The sequence below is a fragment of the Acromyrmex echinatior genome, chromosome 7, assembly GCF_024713525.1.
Source record: "Acromyrmex echinatior isolate Ae372 chromosome 7, ASM2471352v2, whole genome shotgun sequence".
NCBI classification, from domain to species: Eukaryota; Metazoa; Arthropoda; class Insecta; order Hymenoptera; family Formicidae; genus Acromyrmex; species Acromyrmex echinatior.
In genome coordinates, this window is record NC_141858.1 from 7,040,656 (window position 1) to 7,062,950 (window position 22,295).

General features: G+C 36.6%; 1 protein-coding gene and 1 long non-coding RNA gene across 2 annotated transcripts; both read left to right on the plus strand.

Moving 5' to 3' along the window:
• Positions 1 to 11,035: 11,035 nt before the first annotated feature.
• Positions 11,036 to 14,554, plus strand: LOC147909124 (uncharacterized). Its single transcript, XM_087408296.1, has one exon. It carries the CDS (start codon positions 11,036 to 11,038, stop codon positions 14,552 to 14,554), a length of 3,519 nt encoding a protein of 1,172 aa, XP_087264422.1.
• Positions 14,555 to 18,541: 3,987 nt separating this feature from the next.
• LOC147909125 (uncharacterized) lies at positions 18,542 to 21,557 on the plus strand. Its single transcript, XR_015545749.1, has 2 exons — positions 18,542 to 21,193; positions 21,255 to 21,557. It is a non-coding gene; the product is annotated as an uncharacterized LOC147909125 (long non-coding RNA).
• The last annotated feature ends 738 nt before the right edge of the window (positions 21,558 to 22,295 follow it).

Sequence of the window (22,295 nt, forward strand, 5' to 3'; positions counted from 1 at the left end):
TAAATAAAAAAATAATTATTATAGTAAATTAATAATATATTTTAATGTAAAAGATGAGGCATAAAAATTTTTAAAGTTTTTAGAAATAGTTTAATTCTTTTAAGAAAAATAAAAAGAAGACATATTAAAACAATAAAAGTATATTTAATAATAGATTATATATATAATTTATTCTATCAAAATAATCCTTTTATCAGGCATATCATTATTATTATTAATTTGTTATTATAAATAAATTTATAAAACAGTAATTAATATAAAATTATAATAAGTATAATAAATATAATATAATTATTTATAATTAGTTAAAATAATAATTAATATAAACATAAAAATAAAATATATATTTTAAAATAATTAATAAAGAAGAAAGGTTCTAATGTCTATGTTTAGAATATGAGTTTAAAAACTTAAAATTATCTTACTTATTTTTCTATTTAATTTATAAATAATATAATTAAAATATTAAAAAAATATTTAAAAAAATAAATAATAATAAAATATGAATAAATAAATAAAATATATTATTACAATATATATATATATATATATATATATATATATATACATATGTATATATATTATATATATATATATACAGGGTGTCATGAATGTATGGCTCCACTCGTCTCGAGCAGATAGAGTGGGCTAAACTGAGTAGAAAAGTCCTGTACCATTTTGTAATGCTCGCAATAATTAACGAGATATTAACGTTTAAAGGTTGCTGAATATGCACGTCCTCCCGATCTATTATTGCCGAAAGTACGGCCGCGAGGAGCGTACCGTCAATACCGTCGCGAGCATCTAAGCTCAAAAGACGCGGCGCGCCTGCTAGGCCATTCCCGCTCCTCGCGGCCTGCGCGCCATGCGCTCGGTGGATTATTGTAGCCTTTTAGCAATGCAATTAAATTATTTAGGAAAGAAGTATTTGTTGTTTATGAGTTAAATTATTATATATATTATGTATTTCCAATTATTTTATTTATGTTAATAATAAGAAATTGATTAATATTTGGATATATTACTAATATTTATTATTTAAAATATTCTTTATTAATTATGATTATTATTTTGACAATTACAGAGTATATATATTTATATTTATAGGGATTTTCTAATTCTTTGTATTCATTGAATGAGGCTGTGCATACGATTTCTCAGATTTTATCATATGAGTTTGATTATAATTTTTTTAGTATCAATGATTTTAAGGGAGAGGTATTCTTTTATACATAGATCTTGTGAAGTGACAGATATATATATGATATAGATTATACCTTTATAGTTATACCTTTGTTTTTAGTATTTGTAGTAAGAATATTGACTAAATTAAATCATAGGCTAATGGATTTTTGTAGAGAGAGAATCGGAGTTAGTCTCAGGATTTAATGTAAAATATTTTAGAGGGCGTTTGCATTAATTTTTATAGCAGAATATGGAATAATTATTTTTTTCAGATATTTGATGGTAAATATATTTACTAATTAGTTCATGATGAATGTAATTATATATTAATTTGATAATGTTTTTAATTATTTTAATACGAAGTTTTTTTACCACGAATACGGTATGATGAATTAATATATTTATGTTGGAAAATTATTTTCTTTTTATTTTAAATTATATAATTTTAATATTTAAATTTATATTTGTATTTATTTATTGTGTGTAGATTGTAATGATTAATTAATTATGTATATTAAAATATAAGGAGTATATTATCAGTGAGGAATTAAAAATAAAAATAGATATTAAGAAAATATAAAAATTAATAGAAAATTTATATTTTTTTATTATTGAGCATTGAAATAAGTTTCCGCCCATTGCAGAAAGATGTCGTAGATGTGTTAGTAGCATTGCTCGTGTGGCTATTGGTGCGCGTGCTACGCAATATGGCGCCGATGGTTACCAACCAAGGCGAAGGATAATTGGCGGGAAATCGTTAGGTTGAGAATGAGTGCTACTCACTGCTCTGATTTTTATGCCGTAAGGCGATTTAATACACACTTAATATTAAACTAACTAAATACAAATGTAGATTAGAAAATAGAGACGTGATTGCGCGTATAAGACGGCTCGGATACCGGCATCGTGTCGCGGAGTTACAATACAAGAACTATGAAAGTACACTCTAAGAAATTATCTGACGACGCTAACAATTATCACAGACATGAACAGTGATCGGTATCGATCTCGCGGAATACACAAAGTAATTCGGAACCTCAACTTCCGAGTTCTAACTTACTGACTATCGCAGAGACTTACACGAGGTCTGCACGCGGCACGCCATGACACCAGAGAGAGTGAACGGAAAGAACGACCGTATCAGCGCCGCGACGGACGTTAGCTGCAGCGCCGCCACTGGCGCTCGCAGCGCCGCAGCTAACGTTCGCAGCGCCGCAACCAACGCTCGCAGCGCCATGACTAACGCTCGCAACGCCACACTCGTGTGGGGATATAGGCTCTATGATGAGTCAAATTCTCAGGACAAGCCCACGCTTGTCGTGTGATGTGATATAAGAGGTAATAATCGACACTTCTCTTGTAACTGGTAACGATGATTCTTTATTACTCGAGTTCAAAATGAATATGACCGTACAGGATGAGCGCCATAATCTATCTGATCTTATCTTTTTCTCTGACGCTGCGTAGGCAACTCGCAACCTACAAAATCCCTAGGCTTTCTACACTCGCTGCGCTAGTGAGATATTGAGAACGTAATTCCCTACATTCGTGTGTTTGATAGAACGGCAAGACATGTTTTTGAAAGGTGTGTGTCCAAACTTTTGAGCCCAATAGATGGCATTCGTTCGAAGCGTAACAAAGAGTAACTTTTTTTGCGTTGAAGATGTCAGAATTTATTCCAAAAAAGCAACATTTGCGGGAAGTTTTATTCCATTATTTTATTTTAAAGAAAAGTGCTGCAGAAACGCATTGTTTGCTCGTAGATATTTACGGTGAGCATGCTCTATCGAAAACTAGTTGTAAAGAATGGTTTCGGCGATTCAACAATGGTGATTTTGACGTGCATGACAAAGAACGCGAATGCACCGAAAAAATTTGAAGATGCAGAATTGCAAGCATTACTCGAAGAAGATTCGTGTTTATCGCTCGATAGGTTGACAAAAGAGTTAAATGTTGATAGATCCACTGTTGGAAAACGTCTACACGCAATGGGAATGGTGCAAAAAGAAGGAAATTGGGTGCCATACAAATTGAAAGAGAGAGACATGGAAAGATGTTTAGTCATCTGCGAGATGCTTCGACAACAAAGGAAGGGTTTTCTACATCGTATCGTAACTGGCGATGAAAAATGGATCTATTACGATAACCTTAAACACTTGAAGGCATGGGTGATGCCAGGTGAACCAGGTCCATCAACGCCAAAACGAAATATCCATGCTTCGAAGATTATGTTGTGCATCTGGTGGGATCAAAGAGGTATTATATATTATGAGTTGCTCGAACCGTCCGAAACCATCACTGGCGATCGTTATCGGCTACAACTGATACGTTTAAACCAAGCTTTGAAAGAAAAACGACCGAAATGGGACAATAGGCACAACAAGCTGATTCTGTTACATGACAACGCTAGGTCACACGTTGCAAAACCGGTCAAGAAATACTTGGAAGGAGTAAAGTGGGAAATTCTGCCCCACCCGCCGTATTCACCGGACATTGCCCCTTCAGATTTCCATTTGTTCCGATCCATGCAGTCGGCCCTTTCTGGAGAACGATTCAATTCTTATGAAGGTATCAAAAAATGGCTTGATGAATGAATCGCTTCAAAAGAACCAGATTTTTTCATTCGAGGAATCCGTTTATTACCGGAAAGGTGGAAAAAAGTTGTCACTTCCGAAGGAGCATACTTTGAATAAACTTACTTATATAGATTTGTTTAAATAAACACATCTTTTTCATTTAAAAAGGGCGGAAACTTATTCCCATACCCAATATGTTTTCAAAATATAGACTTATTTAAGATCATTAATTATTTATATTAAATAGAAATATGTTAATTGATAGATAGATAGTGAGAGAGTTAGTTTTTGTGAGCAGATATAGGGGATGGCATATATTTGGGGCTGGAATTATTTAGGAGGAGTAGAGAAGAAAATAAGTGAAGTAAGAAACGGGAAATTAAATTTTATGAGTTATGATTATAATATTATCGGAATTATATTAGGTGTTGGAATTAATTCGTAGCGTTTTACAAGTGATGGGAAGTACTTTCATTAATGTATTTTTTAATGCTCATGTGAAATAAATAACATTCTTTCATTAAAAAACGCTACGAATTAATTCCAACACCTAATATAATGATGAAACAACAATAAATATTATATGATAAGATTGGTGATGTGGATAAATAAATTAAGTTTAAGTATAAATTATATTAATTTATTAATAAATTCAGTAATCTTTATATTTATAAGTGTTATTAAAGTATAAATATATTTATTTTATTTTTAATTAATAATTAAAAATTTTATTTAATAATTTGAAGATGAATAAGATAGGAACAATGGGGCTATTATGTATTTACGTTTGTGTTGTATGTTGTATTAGCTCAATTATAAATAATAAATTTTTATATTTTATGACTTAGTGATAAAACAATATAAAATAAAAAATAGATCAGTGTAAGAATTTTATCGGGATGTAAGGTGTTTCAATTAGAGTATGTAACAGAATAAAGGTATTAATAAATATTCAGTTGATTACTTGATTAGAAAGGAAAATTGAGGATGAGAATAAAATATTTTAATAGAAGGAAGAATATAAAAGATTATGACTGATATTATAGCAATAACCCCTCCTAATTTATTAGGGATAGATCGAAGAAAAGCATAAGCGAATAAAAAGTATCATTCAGGTTGAATGTGAATTGGAGTTACTATGGGATTTGCAGGGGTGAAATTATCAAGGTCCCTAAATATGTACGGATATTGTAAGATGATAATAAGAAAAAAGAAAAAGGCGATGATAAATCCTAAAGATCTTTTGAGGTAAAATAAGAGTGGAAAGGGATTTTATATAAATCACTGTTTATCCCTGTAGAGTTTGAGGATCTGGTTGAATGTAAGGAAAATAAGTGAATAAAAATAAATAATATAATGATAAAGGAGAAAATAAAGTGGAAAGAAAAGAAATGATTTATTTGAATTGTTTATTGAAAATCCTCCTCAGATTCATATAATTAGTATATTTCCTATATATGGAATGGTTGATACAAGATTAGTAATTACAGTGGCTCCTCAGAAGGATATCTGTCCTCCTTAGCGGAGAATATATCCCAGGAAGGCTGTAATTGTAGATAATAAAAAAATTGAGACTCCAGAAAGTCAGGTATTAGTTAAATTAAAGGAATAATAGATATTCCGTCTAATATGTGTATATATACAAATAAAGAAAAAAAACTCCGTTCATATGGATATTATGTATAATTCATCCATTAGAAACATTTTGCATAATATGAATGATTCTATAGAAAGCGATGGAAATATTTGGGCAATAATGAACTGAAAGAAATAACCTCTTAATAATTTGAATTACAAAGAAAAGGCCGAGTAAAAACCAAAGTTTCATCAGTATGAGATGTTAATAGGAGAGGGAAGATTGAGGGAGTGTTTAATTACTTTTTTTCATATGTTATTAATTATTTTTAATTATAGAATTGTAGTTATATTTTAATTCATTAGTCATAGATTGTAACATGACATTATTAATAAAGTGATATGTTATAATTTTGTTTTATTTTATAGTTTATTTATTATGAGTATGGTGATGAGAGTAACATTAATTAGTAGAGGGTAAAAGTAAAGTAATAACTTAGTATTTGACATAAGGATGAAAAAGTGAGAAGAAAAGAAATTGTGGAAAAAAGAAAGAAGAGTGGATGTAGCAGTTAAAACGAGTAAGGAAAGGTGAAGATGAAGTTGAAGTTTATAATAAAAATATTTTTTTATTTAATTTTTTGTAATGAGGAAGATTTAATTGAGCAGATTTTAATAATTATAAATATGAATACGAGTAAAAATAGTATGCAAAGTAAAGTAATATAATAAGGATATATATATAAATATTAAAAATATTTTCAAATTTTTCTTTTATTTGTATTGATGAAAAAATTTATGTTTAGAGATATTGGAATTCATAAAAGTTAAATGGAATTTAAGGATAAAAAAAAGAGATTTTTTGGAAGGGGGAGAGAGTTAGTTATTTTATTATATTTATATATTTTTAGAAATTAATCTTGTAAAGTATGAAAAAATAATAAGTCCCCTAATTAATGTTAGGAATATAATAATTGAATATAGATAGTCTTTTGATCAGAACGATATTATTAGTAAATATTAATAAAAAGTAAAATATTAATAAAATAATGATAGATCTAATATTAAAAGAGTTAGTTAAGATAATAAGTATAATTAAAAATATTAATAAGAAAAAAGTTAGGAAGATTATATTAGAGAATTTAATCATAGGATGGATGGGATAGGATATGTTTAAAAAATTAGTTCATTTATATTTACACAATATATTATATTATGCAAAGGTAGTATAAAAGAAGGGCAAAGAACTAATGACGTATATAAAAAAATTAGATAAGATAATTTAGATAAGAAGACTTAATACAAAACAATTAAAATACAATAAAATGAAACAAACGTTTCAACTCCAATTGAGTCATTTTCAATGCCATCATACAATAATATAAATGTCGTTCTAAATTAAAAATTAATACATAATCTTATAATATTCTTAAAATTAACAAATAATTCTTTCCTCTTTCGGTGTAATACGCTGTGAGTCATTTTTATCAAGAATTAACAAAGTAAGAAAGTTCTGGAAAAGTAACCGTATACAAAAAGAATTAATATTAATCATATAAAAATTAAAAATATGATGATATACCTTAGTAAATCTGTTAAAAGTCTCATAATACACAACGAGAAAAAAATGTAAAATGTGGTCCATTTTGTGGTACAGCAAAATAGTCTTTTTAATTTAATAGGTTATTAAAGCAAATTCGCAAAAGTAACGAGCATCTGACTTAAACGATGTCACACAACGAAATGTCAAACAGAAAAACATTATCGATAAACGGAAAAAGGAAAAATAGGAGGAAAAGGACAGAAGATGTTAGAAAGGAGAAAGTAAATGTATAATGTCAGAATACAAATCCGGCAAAGACTCCGTGTCATTTTGTCTATTAATCCCATGATTCTGTTTTTTAATATGAACCATTTCTGATATCAACCTTTTGTTGTATGAAGGCTCTATATCCAATATTTCTACTTTATCCCATTTAAAGTTATGATTCTCCATACGATGGTTGGAAATCACTGATGGAGATTTTGAACTTATATTGATATCAGAAACATGTTCATGCAATCTGGTCTTTAATTGTCTTTTAGTTTGGCCAACATAACTGGCATCACAATCATCACAGGATATTCTATAAACCACATTTTGACTCTGAACGTGTTCCAAATCATCTTTTCCTCTCCTTATAAAACTTCTCAATGTGTTAGGAATAGTAAAAGCCAATTTACAATTAAACATATTAACAATAGGTATAAATCTTTCGGATATCGTATTAACATATGGAATCGTAAAGAACCTTCTCCCAGTGTCATCCTTATTCTTATTTAAATTATTAAACTTATTAATGTGATATTTTATTCTATTATGAATAGTCGAAAAAATAAAACTTAACGGATATCCATTCTGAAAAAAAATCTTAATAGCGTCAATCAAATTATTTTGTTGGAATTTCGAATGACACAAACAAAAGATCTTATCCACGACTCCATAAATCACACCTCTTTTATGACAAAGTGAGTGGTGTGAATGGAAATTAAGAAATCTGCCAGAAAAGGTTGCTTTACGGTATACATCAAAAATGAGATTCCGTTCATCGATAATTATTATAACATCGTAGCTAAATAACTTATTTTTCCATCACCTATCTCCATGGTGAACTAATCTAGTATGTCATGGTAATCTAGTATGTAATGAATTAAAAACATCCAAAATATCATAAATACTTTCAGAAGGAGCGGCTAAGATAATATCATCGACGTATCGGTAGTAAAACAACAGACGACAAGGCAGCATTCCAATAGCCATCTTTTCAAAATCCTGCATAACAATACTTGCAATAACCGGTGACAAAGGTGAACCCATGGGGGTCCCAAAAATCTGTTTATATATTTTTTTATTAAAAATGAAAACTGTCGAATTCAGAACCATACGAAAGGCTATCAGAAACTCGTCCAAAGGAATCTTAGTTTTCTTAGATATAGCATCCCACCTCACAACCACACTATCAGATGCCAAATCTATAGGTATGTTAGTGAATAGGGATACTACATCCAAGGAAACCAAAACAGAATCTGATTCTAGCCTTACATTTTTTTTAATCAAATCATAGCTGTTTTTTATGAAACTAGACGTCTCCGGTATAGAATCTGCAATAATGTTATGCAAAAATAATGACAAATTATATAATGGGCTATTTAACGATGAGACAATAATTCTCAACGGATAGTTTTGTTTGTGTATCTTCGTCAAACCATAAGCCCTAGGAATGACCCCATCAATCATACGTAATCTCCGATACATCAAGTCATCTATTAATCCTTTTCTCTTCTACCTACCAAGCAAGTTACGTAAATCACCCGTAAGTTTTTTAGTAGGATCTTTAGTTATTAATTCATATGTATTTTTATCCGTAGTATCAACTCCATCTTGGATATGTACTCTAATTTATTTTGAGCAACGGTGACATTACCCTTATCAGCTTTGAAAATTAATATTTCAGGATGATCTTTTACAAATAATTTCGTTGTCCTGACCCAATCGAACAACAACTTGTCATTCGAGCCGTTCTTCTTAGGAAAATCATTCCGAAACTTATCCATAATTGAAACACTATTATTTCTAACAAAATTAATTACATTCTTCCGACGGCCAATAATATTATTCTCAATATTCTTAATAAATTCTATCAATGTTCTATCAAAATTATGTTTGTTAATAGGAAGACCAAAGCCTTCCCCCAACTGAAGCAAACATTGGACCTCTAAAGGAATGTCAACATTGCTCAAATTCAGAAATCATTTATCATTTAAAACATCTAGAGGAGCCGCATCTCCAAACAATTCAGTCGAAATGTGAATCCTTTCTATATTTTCTACATTAATGTCATTGTTAACCTTGTTAGGTGTAATTTTATTAAGCAATTCATTATTCGAAGCACAACAGTAAGAGATCGGCTTAATATTTGCTTTTTTATCTTTTAAATCTTTTCCTTTCAACCATAAAATCTTCTTGTCAATTTTTCTTGTATGTTGAAAAAAGTAAAAATTATTAATATTATCTAAATATTTGAAAAACTCACAAACTCGAGACCGGTAAAATATAGTAGATTTTAATGGAAAAATCAACGATGCTCATTCTAATAAAATGCAAATGTCTGTAAGAATCCTTCAACTCCAATTGCAAAATTGCTTTCACATTGTTAAACTGAATTTTCTGAAGTCTTCTGTAAGAAAGACTATTAAACAAATTTAAATTTCTAATATTAGTATATCTTTTAAGATGTGGCGGAACTAAATTGTGATTAATACATGATTTCAAGAATCTAATGCGAGTTCTAATATTAACGCTACACTTGGGTGGCAGCGGCGGCGGCGCGCAGAGAGGGGGAAAAAGCGCTTCGTCGCCGCTCGAGTGTGGACCGTTCTACGAATTCGCACAGCGCGGCTTAACCACACATTAGCTTAGACATTTCCTTTTCTAATTCGAAAACTACAGTGAGTATCTCAAAATGGTATAAGAATTTTTTGTTCCCTTTGATCCATTCTCCATCCCCAATGGCCCCGACCCATCTTAAGAGACACCCTGTATATATTATTATATGATATGCAACCCTGAGATGCTCAGAATTCCCTCCAATAAATAAAAAAAAAAAAGTAGGAATCAACCTAATCTCAAATATTATATAAAACAAAATCATATATATATAAATATAAAAATATTACTAACACTATCAACATATTAACAAAAATTAATAACTTTACTATATGTTCGAGATCGGTAATTCGAAAGAAAAGCAAGAATTCTTTCAGTCGATCGACGTTAATTGTCATTGAACGCATGCACAAATTGAGCTCGTGATTTCATCTCAAACATGATTTTAATCCTCGTTAAAATTATCAAATTCGTCGTTCTTTGTTCTTTTTAAAAACAATTCGTTACACGCAAACAAGTTGTCGTTACCGGCAACGGACAATCGAAGGTTCTAGAACAATTCAATTCGCGCACGCGAGCGCCGCGCTCCGACGAATACGTCACGCGCTGTCACCAATCCCACGCACGGATTTTCTGTCGCGCATGACTGTTACGTTGAACGTCGCTAGAAAAGAATCCAAAGCGCCAATCAATTTTGTACACCTAATGCCACGTAATAATTACGATTGTGGCAAATTTTTATTGGATTTTTCCCAAAAGGGAAAGCTCAGGCCGAAAGCAATAAATGCTTCGATCTCGCCGTCCTCCTTCTTACTTCCAAAAAAGTTCTTAGAGTTCTTAGAGTCATAATCTCGCTTCGTAAAATCGCCGTGCTAACCGTTTAGTGAAATCGCTATAAACCGAATCTTTCGAGAAGTGCCGAGAAAAATCGCCGAGATTTTCCATCACCGCGATTCCAAACTCAATTTGGAAAAGGTGACCGCATTTGATATTTTGTTAATCTAATTTTAATTAATTATATCTTTTGACTTTGTAACTGAATACATTAAAGAAATTCTTTTGTTAAATTAAATGAAACGGAGTTCTCTTCACTGTCGTGCATCATATCAACCTTGTGCCGTTTTCTCACTCGAATCTGTCCGCGCGGTGCGCTCTCGCACATTTTCTGGTCCTTCGAGCCGGATTTTCGCCGGCATCCGCAGTGTCGAGTGCATCGCGTCCAATGCGCGCATCATCAAGAAAATCAGAGAGAGAAAAATTCGCAAGTGAAAGCATGAGTGACGAAATAGCCGCCTTGCTGAGCGCCCAGAGTGACATCCATGGTCGTATGGCCAGGTCAATAACCAATTTGAAGAAATTGGGGACGGCCAACATCACCCTCCACAATGTCGAAACCCGCTTGGCGCTTCTCGACCAGATGTGGACGGAATTCGAACAGCAACACAAGCTTATTCGAGCACATTACAAGGAAGCCTTCGATCAAAGTGAGTACAACACGTCTCAATTTGCCGATTCCGCCGAAAACACGTACGTGCAGCAGCGCGGCCTGCTGAACGAGTATCTGACGAAACTCATTGCGAAAGAACCGAGCTCAGCTTCCAAAACAGAAGGTAATGTGTCTTCCGGAAAACCGTCGCTGCCTCGCCTCAAGATTAGTTCTTTCTCTGGCGCATTCGAAGACTGGCCTACATTCCGAGATCTCTTCCAATCCATTGTCGGAAACAATTCATCAATCTCAGCAATCGAGAAATTTCATTACCTGAAAACATGTCTGGAGGGTCCTGCCAAGGAACTGATTCAACCATTAGCGATGACCGAAGACAACTATCCACGCGCATGGGAGCTGCTAAGCGAGCGGTACGAAAATAAGAGAGAGTTATCTCGCTCCAATTTCTCCAAGTTTACCGCCGTGGCTAAGATGAAGAGCGAAAGTGCGGAGGAGCTCAACCGCGTCTTCAACGCCTTGACCAGGGTAGTCAACGGCCAGGAGAACATTGATAGGCCTATCAACTCTCATGGCTTCGATCTACTAACTCATCTTGCCGTCGAGCTCTTCGATCCAAGAACTCGCCTGGAGTGGGAGTCACTCTCACGCGCCTCGAGCGACATGCCCACTCTTAAAGAGCTAATGAACTTCATAAACCAAAGAGCACTTACTCTTACAGCCGCCAAACCACAATCGCTCAAGGTCTCCGACAACCCGTCGCGATCTGCCAAATCGCATCACGTCAAAAAATACACCGAATCTTCCCAATGCGTCCTATGCAAGGGAAAACACAACGTGATGGTATGTGAAGAATTCAAGAAAAAATCCGCGGTCGACCGCAAGGCCGTCGCCGAAACTCACAAGCTGTGCTTTAACTGTCTCGGCTCTCATGCTTTCGCGAAGTGCCATTCGACGAAGACGTGTGCTACGTGCAAGTCTCGTCACCACTCCATGTTACACGACGCGTACGCTTCACCGAAACCTCAAGAAGTCAGCTCACTGTCGGCGGTGCGCCGCGACAACGACCACAAGGCTACCTTGCTCGCAACTGCGCGAGTTTCCGTCGCTGATCATCACGGCAATCAGCATACCACACGCGTGCTCATCGACCAAGGTTCTGAAATTTCTTTAGTGTCCGAGGCTCTGGTTCAGCGCCTACGCCTGCCACGCTCTCGATCCGCAATCGAAGTCATCGGCATCAGCGGCAAAAGCTCCGGGCTCAGCAAGGGAAAGGTAACGCTCAAGGTGACCTCGTTAACAACAGGGACCGACTTCACCGTCGGAGCCTTTATTCTGCCACGTCTTTCGCTTTACCAAGGCCCTCAAGCAAGGACCCGAATGGAGTGGCCACACCTAAAGGGGCTCCAATTGGCTGATCCAGACTACGCAGCAAACGACCCAATTGAGCTACTTTTTGGAGCGGAAGTATGCTCAATCATTCTCCAGGATGTCCGCAAGGGAGGCCCCCAAGCGTCTATAGCTCAAAAGACACTGCTCGGCTGGATCTTATCGGGAGGTTGCGACCAAGTAACCAACTCAGCACAACGCCACTCGCTTCAGTGCACCGTAGATCACGAGCTGGCCGACCTTGTGCACCGCTTCTGGGAGCAGGAACGAGAAGCGCCTGCTCCTGTCGCACTCACACCAAAGGAGCAGCAATGCGAAGACATCTTCGCGCTGCAGCATCAACGCACTGCCGAAGGACGATACATCGTGCGACTACCTTTCGCATCTCCGCCGACGACGATGATTGATACGAGAAGATCTGCTGAACGGCTCTTAAGCGCCATGGAGCGACGATGTGAGAGAGACGCACGATTCGGCGATCTCTACCGAGCCTTCCTGAAGGACTACGAGGACCAAGGGCACATGGAATTGGCGCCAGAACCTCCGAATTCCAGCGAAGATCGGTGCTACCTTCCGCATCACGGTGTCCTTCGAGAAGCCAGCACCACGACTAAGCTCAGAGTCGTCTTCAACGGATCACAGCCTACAAGGTCTGGTGAGTCGCTCAATACGCATCTATTAGTTGGGGCTAACTTGCTGCCACCCCTCGCGAACGTACTTCTGCGGTGGCGGTGGCATCGGTACGCGCTAGTGGCTGACATCGAAAAGATGTATCGGCAGATTCTCGTTCATCCCGAAGATCAAAGGCATCAATGCATACTTTGGCGCCACAGCATCGACGAACCTATACGCGAGTTTACGTTGAAGACCGTTACTTACGGTCTCGCTTGCGCGCCATTTCTCGCCATTCGCACGCTGCGTCAACTCGCCGATGACGACGGATCGCGTTTCCCTCGCGGCGCGAATGCGTTACGACACGACTGCTACGTCGACGATGTCGTGACCGGAGCGCACGATAAAGACGACGCTATCGCGCTCCAAGTCGAGCTCCGCATGGCGGGCGGGTTTTCTCTCCGAAAGTGGGCCGCCAACTGTCAGGAACTTCTTCGCGACATTCCGACTGAGTTCTGCCTCACCAGAGACTCGCGGTCGTGGGAACAAGAGAATCACTCAACGCTGGGATTGCGCTGGTATCCAACTAGAGACGAATTCGCCTTCTCTGTCCCTCCTCGCACCGTCGTCGCGTTCACCAAGAGAGGTCTGCTGTCGGAGACCGCTCGACTCTTCGATCCGCTCGGATGGCTGGCTCCAGTAACCATTCGAGCTAAAATGCTGATTCAGTCGGCCTGGCTGCAGCAGCTAGAGTGGGACACACCATTGCCGTCAACCATCTCTGAAAAGTGGAAGCGACTCTGGGAAGAACTTCCACTGCTTGAGAAGCTCAGAGTCGGCCGCTGGCTCGGCACCGGCGACACGAGCTCTCAACTCGAATTGCACGGCTTCGCAGACGCGTCCGAAAGAGGTTACGCCGCCGTGGTGTATCTCCGCATCACAACAAACAAGCAAACAAAGACTCTGTTATTGACAGCAAAAAGCAAGGTCGCGCCTATCAAACTGGTCTCGCTCCCGCGGCTCGAACTCTGCGCCGCCGTCTTGCTTTCAAGTGTACTCGTGCACGCGCGCTCCGTACTAAACCTAGCAACAACACCAGTGATCTTGTGGTCAGACTCCAAGGTCACACTACACTGGATTCGAGGTCACGCCTCCCGCTGGAAAACATACGTGGCTAACCGAGTATCGCAAATCCAGCAGCAACTTCCAGAGGCTCAATGGCGTCACGTCCCGGGCAAGGACAATCCCGCCGACTGCGCCTCCCGAGGACTAACACCACGCGAGCTCCTCAGTCATTCTTTGTGGTGGACGGGTCCCACCTGGTTGTGCGGGAATCCGACGCAATGACCAAGCGTCAACCTAGAGCCCATCAAGGACGTACCGGAGCGACGGGCCACCACACTCGCGGCGGTCATCAAAAGCAACCAAGAGCCGGAAGAACTCCTCAGGTTCTCGGCACTGCACCAATTACTGAAAGTGACTTCCTGGTGCTTGCGTTGGCGTCGCCGCAGTCTATCAGTCGGATCCGGAGATAATGAGCTCCAAGGGTCAGCGCTTCTCCCAGCCGAACTCGACGCCGCACTCCTACAATGGATTCGCATCGTGCAGTCACGTCACTATAGGAGGAGATGACTGCGCTCGAAAACAAACGCGATCTTGCAAGATCCAGTCATCTTCGGACCCTCAGCCCGTACATGGACGAACACGGAGTCCTGCGAGTCGGAGGACGCCTCAAGCACGCAGCGCTGCCTTTCGACGAGCGACATCCTGTCATCGTGCCTCCAAGGTCATGGCTCACGCGCCTGCTGGTGGAAGCCTACCATCGCCGTACTCTCCACGGAGGAGTCCAGCTGACCCTGGGGTTGCTTCGCCTCCGGTTCTGGATTCCACAAGGCCGAGCGGTGGTCAAGCGATGGCTGCATCAGTGCGTGACATGCACACGGTGGAGGGCTGCCACTCCGCAACCAAAGATGGGAAACCTTCCTCCAGGAAGAGTGACGCCAGCGCGACCATTTCTTCACGTGGGCATCGACTACGCCGGGCCTATTTTCATCAGGACGAGCAAAGGGCGTGGGCACGGCGCTCACAAAGCGTTCATCGCCGTATTTATTTGTTTTAGCTCCAAGGCCGTTCATCTCGAGGCTATTTCAGCGTACACCACCGACGCCTTCCTGGCTGCTCTCCGTCGATTCACATCTCGCCGAGGACTGTGCTCGGACATATATTCGGATTGCGGCACCAATTTTTTGGGCGCCGACCGGCAACTTCGCGAGATGCTTCGAGCCTCCTCGGCAGAAGGACAAAGGATCGCACACGTAGCTACATCGGAGGGGATCCATTGGCATTTCAATCCCCCGTCGGGACCTCATTTTGGTGGACTCTGGGAGGCGGCCGTGAAATCGGCTAAGTATCACCTGCGCCGAACCATCGGCGAAACCAGGCTCACCTTCGAGGAAATGAGCACCCTGCTCGCACAAGTGGAAGCATGCCTGAACTCAAGGCCCATGTATGCACTCTCAGACGACTCCGACGACCTCACGGCTCTGACACCAGGTCACCTGCTCATTGAGGCACCACTGCTGGCCATTCCTGAGCCGTCCTTGTCGGACGAACAGGAGAATTTGCTTTCCAGGTGGCAACTTATTCAGCGAATGCGAGACCACTTCTGGCAGAGATGGTCACGCGAGTACTTACACACTCTGGCTACCAGACCGAAATGAACCAAGGACGCTTTGCCACCACGCCTTGGATCGCTATGCATCATTCGCTCCGAGCTCTCGCCGCCAAATAAGTGGCCTCTGGCGCGAATCACGCAGCTACATCCTGGAGACGACGGCGTAGTGCGGGTGGTCACAGTCAAAACCGCCTCATCTGAATTAACTCGTCCTTTGGTCAAATTAGTTTTATTGCCAGAAGAGGCTAACGCGTTTATCTCGCACGCTAATGCGACAAATGTAAAGAAGAGCTTGAATTGATCGCGCGTATTTTCGTGAATCATTCTTTCAATGTTATTTGTCATATAACTCTCGTTTACGGTTCAAGTTCTTCCACGAATTCATTGTATTGTATCGCTTGTTATGTTTTCGCATTTACAGTTTTTGTAATCTCTATACGTAACCTCATACACATATCGTCACGGAGATGACGAGGCGGGCGGGATGTTCGAGATCGGTAATTCGAAAGAAAAGCAAGAATTCTTTCAGTCGATCGACATTAATTGTCATTGAACGCATGCACAAATTGAGCTCGTGATTTCATCTCAAACATGATTTTAATCCTCGTTAAAATCATCAAATTCGTCGTTCTTTGTTCTTTTTAAAAACAATTCGTTACACGCAAACAAGTTGTCGTTACCGGCAACGGACAATCGAAGGTTCTAGAACAATTCAATTCGCGCACGCGAGCGCCGCGCTCCGACGAATACGTCACGCGCTGTCACCAATCCCACGCACGGATTTTCTGTCGCGCATGACTGTTACGTTGAACGTCGCTAGAAAAGAATCCAAAGCGCCAATCAATTTTGTACACCTAATGCCACGTAATAATTACGATTGTGGCAAATTTTTATTGGATTTTTCCCAAAAGGGAAAGCTCAGGCCGAAAGCAATAAATGCTTCGATCTCGCCGTCCTCCTTCTTACTTCCAAAAAAGTTCTTAGAGTTCTTAGAGTCATAATCTCGCTTCGTAAAATCGCCGTGCTAACCGTTTAGTGAAATCGCTATAAACCGAATCTTTCGAGAAGTGCCGAGAAAAATCGCCGAGATTTTCCATCACCGCGATTCCAAACTCAATTTGGAAAAGGTGACCGCATTTGATATTTTGTTAATCTAATTTTAATTAATTATATCTTTTGACTTTGTAACTGAATACATTAAAGAAATTCTTTTGTTAAATTAAATGAAACGGAGTTCTCTTCACTGTCGTGCATCATATCAACCTTATGCCGTTTTCTCACTCGAATCTGTCCACTATACTTATTCAAACATATAAATATTAAACCCAAAATACAAAATCTTAATATTACCGAATAATAATTACATCCTACCTATTACTTATTATAATATTAAATCATTCAATATCCTTACATATAAACATAAAAATAAATAATAAACTAAATAAATAACATAAATTATAATAAAATTTAAATTTCTTCAATATGAAGAAATCTGCGGCTGAGGCTCATCGAATGCTCTCAAATACTTATGATGAGACCGCTATTAGTGAAACAACGTGTCGTGAGTGGTTTCAACGCTTCAAGAACGGTGATTTTGACGTCGGAGACCGGCATAGCGATGGAAGGAGAGAAGGTTTTCGAAGATGCAGAATTGGAGGCATTACTTGATCAAGACTCGTGTCAAAATCAAGAAGAATTGGCACGATCATTGAGAGTGACTCAACAAGCCATTTCAAAACGCTTCAAAGTCATGGGAATGATTCAGAAGCAAGGAAATTGGATGCCGTACGAGTTGAAGCCGAGAGATGTTGAACGGCATTTGTTTGCTTGTGAACAGCTGCTTGAAAGGCAAAGACGGAATTCTGCATCGCATTGTGACTGGGGATGAAAAATGGGTTCATTACGATAATCCCAAACGCAGAAAATAATGGGGAGTCCGGCCATGTTTCCACGTCGATGACCAACTGAATATTCACGACTCCAAGGTCATGCTCTGTATTTGGTGGGACCAAATACAGAGGCGTAATGTATTATGAGCTATTAAAACCGACTGAAACAATCACAGGTGATCAGTATCGAACGCAATTGATACGTTTGAGCCGAGCATTGAAAGACAAACGACCGCAATACAACAAGAGACACGATAAAGTGATTTGCAGCATGACAATGCTCGACCATGTTGCGAAAGTGATTAAGACATACTTGGAAACGCTGAAATGGGAAGTGCTACCCCACCCGCCGTATTCTCCAGACGTTGCTCCCTCTGCTATCACTTGTTTCGATCAATGACACACGGCCTGGCTGACCAGCACTTCTGTCTTATGAAGAAGTAAAAAAATGGATCGATTCGTGGATCGCCTCAAAAGATAACCAGTTTTTTCGACGCGGGATTCGTACGCTACCCGAAAGATAGGAGGAAGTAGTGGCCAGCGATGAACAATACTTTGAATCATAAATGTATAACCAGTTTTTTACAATAAAACCTCGAATTTCGAAAAAAAAAACGGCGGAAGCAAAGTTGTACATCTAATATGTATGGTATTGTTAAGTTTAGATTAATGGTAAAGATTATAGAGGGGTATAATTTTACTTTTTGAAGATTTTTAATAATTTATATGTTTTTTTTTATTAAGGTGCCTATTTATTTATTTCATCTTTGATTATCAGGCTTGATTATAAGGCTCATGATCAGACTTCTGTTTATGAGTCTATAATTTTGGTTGGGGTATTATTAAAGATACGGAGATATGGATTAATTCACTCTCTAAATCAATGGATAATCACTGATATCCGTGTCAAGTATTCCATTGATAATCAGTGAATTAAATGTGAGAATCTTAACCTAGCTAATCTTTATTATGTGATCTAACTAACTTTTAATTTTAGTGTTTAAATTCAATGAATATGGTATTGGAAAATTAAAATTAATGTGTAAATATCAGTATTTTAATTATATAACGCTCAAATATTCTTCTCTTTTTTAGTTGAACTTCTGATTATCAGTACCAAGCATGCCATTGAGTAATTAGTGACTTATCCATTGATTCAGATTTAAAGAGTAATTAATGGAAATATATTATAAAGTTAGGGTGAAAAATAAGTATTATTTTTGAAAAATAGGTGTTATTTTTAGAATAGGAGTTATCGGTAGGATTATGACTGGGATTTTATGATTGGTTCAGATTGATATAAATTTAATAATGTGTAGGTTGATAACTTTCTTTAAATAGGAGTATTAGGAGGATAATGTAATAATAATTTAAAAAATAAAGGGCATACATCATGAACGCCAGAAATTGTTAGCGATTGATTATATTTGATTACAAAACATTATAATTTAATTTCACATAATTAAATACATAAACGTTTCGATCTTACATTAAGCCATCTTCAGTATATAATAATTACAAAATATTTACTCAAAATAACAATTCGTCTACGTGTATAGTCTTATGACATGTCTACTTGTAACGTGCAATCGCTCGTTATTTAACAATTGAATTTATTCTTAATTAGCAAGTAATTGATATTAGTCCGAATAGATTAAAATTATCATATTCAAAGGCAATCGTCTTTTATTATAAGAATTCAGATAGTCCAAATGTTCCTATTTAGTTGTTAAATTGAGCACAAAATTTCCAGATTCTAGTGATTACAATATTCTTTGGTTAATTAAATATCTTCAAATTGTGTTTCGAGTTATAAATTATAAAAATTTGTTTAGTACCTATGTTATAATCAACTGTATGGAACGATATCGAGTATGTCTTTGATAATTTTTCCGTATCACTCTGCAAGTTCCCTTGATTTATTTTTTATAAAAGATAAATATCTTTTCCAACCATTCTTTAATGAAAACATGGTTCTATGTCTAACACCTGAACGTTATCTCAATTTATTTTGTGACCACAATCGATCTGAGATAATACAGTCAGAGAACATTTTGATTTTTTTATATTCGCTTTATGTTCTTTAATTTGCGTTTTTACTTTCCTTTTTGTTCGACCAACATAAGAGGAGTCACAATCCAGAGCTTATTTTGTATATTGCATCTCATTTTTCTATTTTTTCTAATCTATCTTCACCTAATTTTATGAAACAATTTAAAGTATTTATAGATTTATAAGCTACTATAAAATTATTTTGAAACTAACGTGGTTCTAATATTAACACATATAAAAAATAAGAGCATAAAAAACCACAGCACAAGTTATAGTTTGTGATATTTAATTATTATTACATTCATTAAAACATTAAACGTTTCGGCCACAATCTGGCCATCTTCAGTAATTCAATAATATTCTTAAAACGCAGAGTTACATCTAGTTGACATTAAATTCAACAGTCGAGAGTTGTAATTAAATAAACATGTTCTTTTGTATGTGAAGATGCTTCATGCAGTAATGTTACACGGTCAATTGTCATATCAAGAAAAGTGTAGAACAAGAATTTCCTGATTCTAAATAAAATTGTATATATTAAAATCTTCTAGTCAGAATATAAAGAAATAGAATCATTACCTGTTTTACAGCAAAAAAACCAAACGATAAATCTCGAATATTTCTTTTACACAGTTAGAATTTTGTCGTGACATTATGTGTTGTTATTTGTCCTATCATATATTTTACCACTATTTATATATCTGAGTCAAAATTTTTAGAAAGTTCTAGAATTGTTTATTAACAGAAAGAGACATCCTTTTTTAGAGGAAAATAAATCTCAGGCAAACCTTCCGTGTCACTTTGCTTATTGATACCACTTGTTTGTCTTTTTATATGTATCATTTCCGAAATTCTTCTTTTCGCTAAGGATTGTTCTCTATCTAAAATTCTTATATTATCCCAATCTAATTCATGCATCTCATTCATACGGTGACGTGAGACCACAGAAATTTCGGAAGGTTTTCTTATATCAGCCTTATGTTCTTTAATCCGAGTTTTTAATTTCCTTTTGGTTTGGCCAACATAAGAAGATTCACAGTTTAAGCAATTAATTTTATAAACTACTCCGCATTGGTCATCCTTAGGCAAAGCATCCTTTCCTGTCTTAATAAATGTATTCAATTTATTTATTGGTTTATAAGCTATATTAAAACCGTACATATGTGAAAGTTTTTTTTTCCTCTTCTAAAAAAGGATGTCTCTTTCTGTTAATAAACAATTCTAGAACTTTCTAAAAATTTTGACTCAGATATATAAATAGTGGTAAAATATATGATAGGACAAATAACAACACATAATGTCACGACAAAATTCTAACTGTGTAAAAGAAATATTCGAGATTCATCGTTTGGTTTTTTTGCTGTAAAACAGGTAATGATTCTATTTCTTTATATTCTGACTAGAAGATTTTAATATATACAATTTTATTTAGAATCAGGAAATTCTTGTTCTACACTTTTCTTGATATGACAATTGACCGTGTAACATTACTGCATGAAGCATCTTCACATACAAAAGAACATGTTTATTTAATTACAACTCTCGACTGTTGAATTTAATGTCAACTAGATGTAACTCTGCGTTTTAAGAATATTATTGAATTACTGAAGATGGCCAGATTGTGGCCGAAACGTTTAATGTTTTAATGAATGTAATAATAATTAAATATCACAAACTATAACTTGTGCTGTGGTTTTTTATGCTCTTATTTTTTATATGTGTTACTATAAAATTTTTTTTTCTGCTATAATCTTAAATTGGTCCGAGATTATGTTTATATATGGTATAGTGAAAAATTTTTTTCTATTATCGATGGAATCATCGATGGAATCATCGTTATTAACAATGTTATTTTCAAATAAATTCTTTCTACTCGCTAATTGTTTAAATCTCTTAATAATTGTAGAAAAAATTATGTCAAGAGGATAACCATTAATTACAGAATATTTATCGTGAATTCAATAATTTTTGTGATATTTCGGATGTGAAAGGAACAGAACTCTATCAAGCTGACCGATTATTACTCCTCTTTTGTGTTGAATTGGATGGTTCGATTTGTAGCTTAGATATCTTCCTGAGTTAGTAGGTTTTTTTATATGTACATAAAAAACCACAGCACATGTTGTCGATAATCAAACTTACATCAATGAAAAAAAATTTTTTAAGCGTTTATCAATACAACATATCAATCAATAAACAATTAAACGTTTCGGCCACAATCTGGCCATCTTCAGTAATTAAAAATCTTCTTAAGACGCAAATTTACATTTAGTTGAGTTAAATACAACAGTCCGTTGTTAAAATAAAATAAAAGTGTTCTTATTTGTGTGAAGATGCATCGTACGGTAATCTTACAACGCTAGTTTTCATATCCGGACAATGTAGAACAAGAATTTTCAGATTCTAATCAGAACAAAATTGTATATCGTTAATCTCTTATACTCGAAACATAAAGCATAGACGCGTTACCTGT

Bases quoted from the DNA above. Each gene is read 5' to 3' on its own strand.
- LOC147909124 (XM_087408296.1), top strand. From the start codon at position 11,036: ATGAGTGACGAAATAGCCGCCTTGCTGAGCGCCCAGAGTGACATCCAT.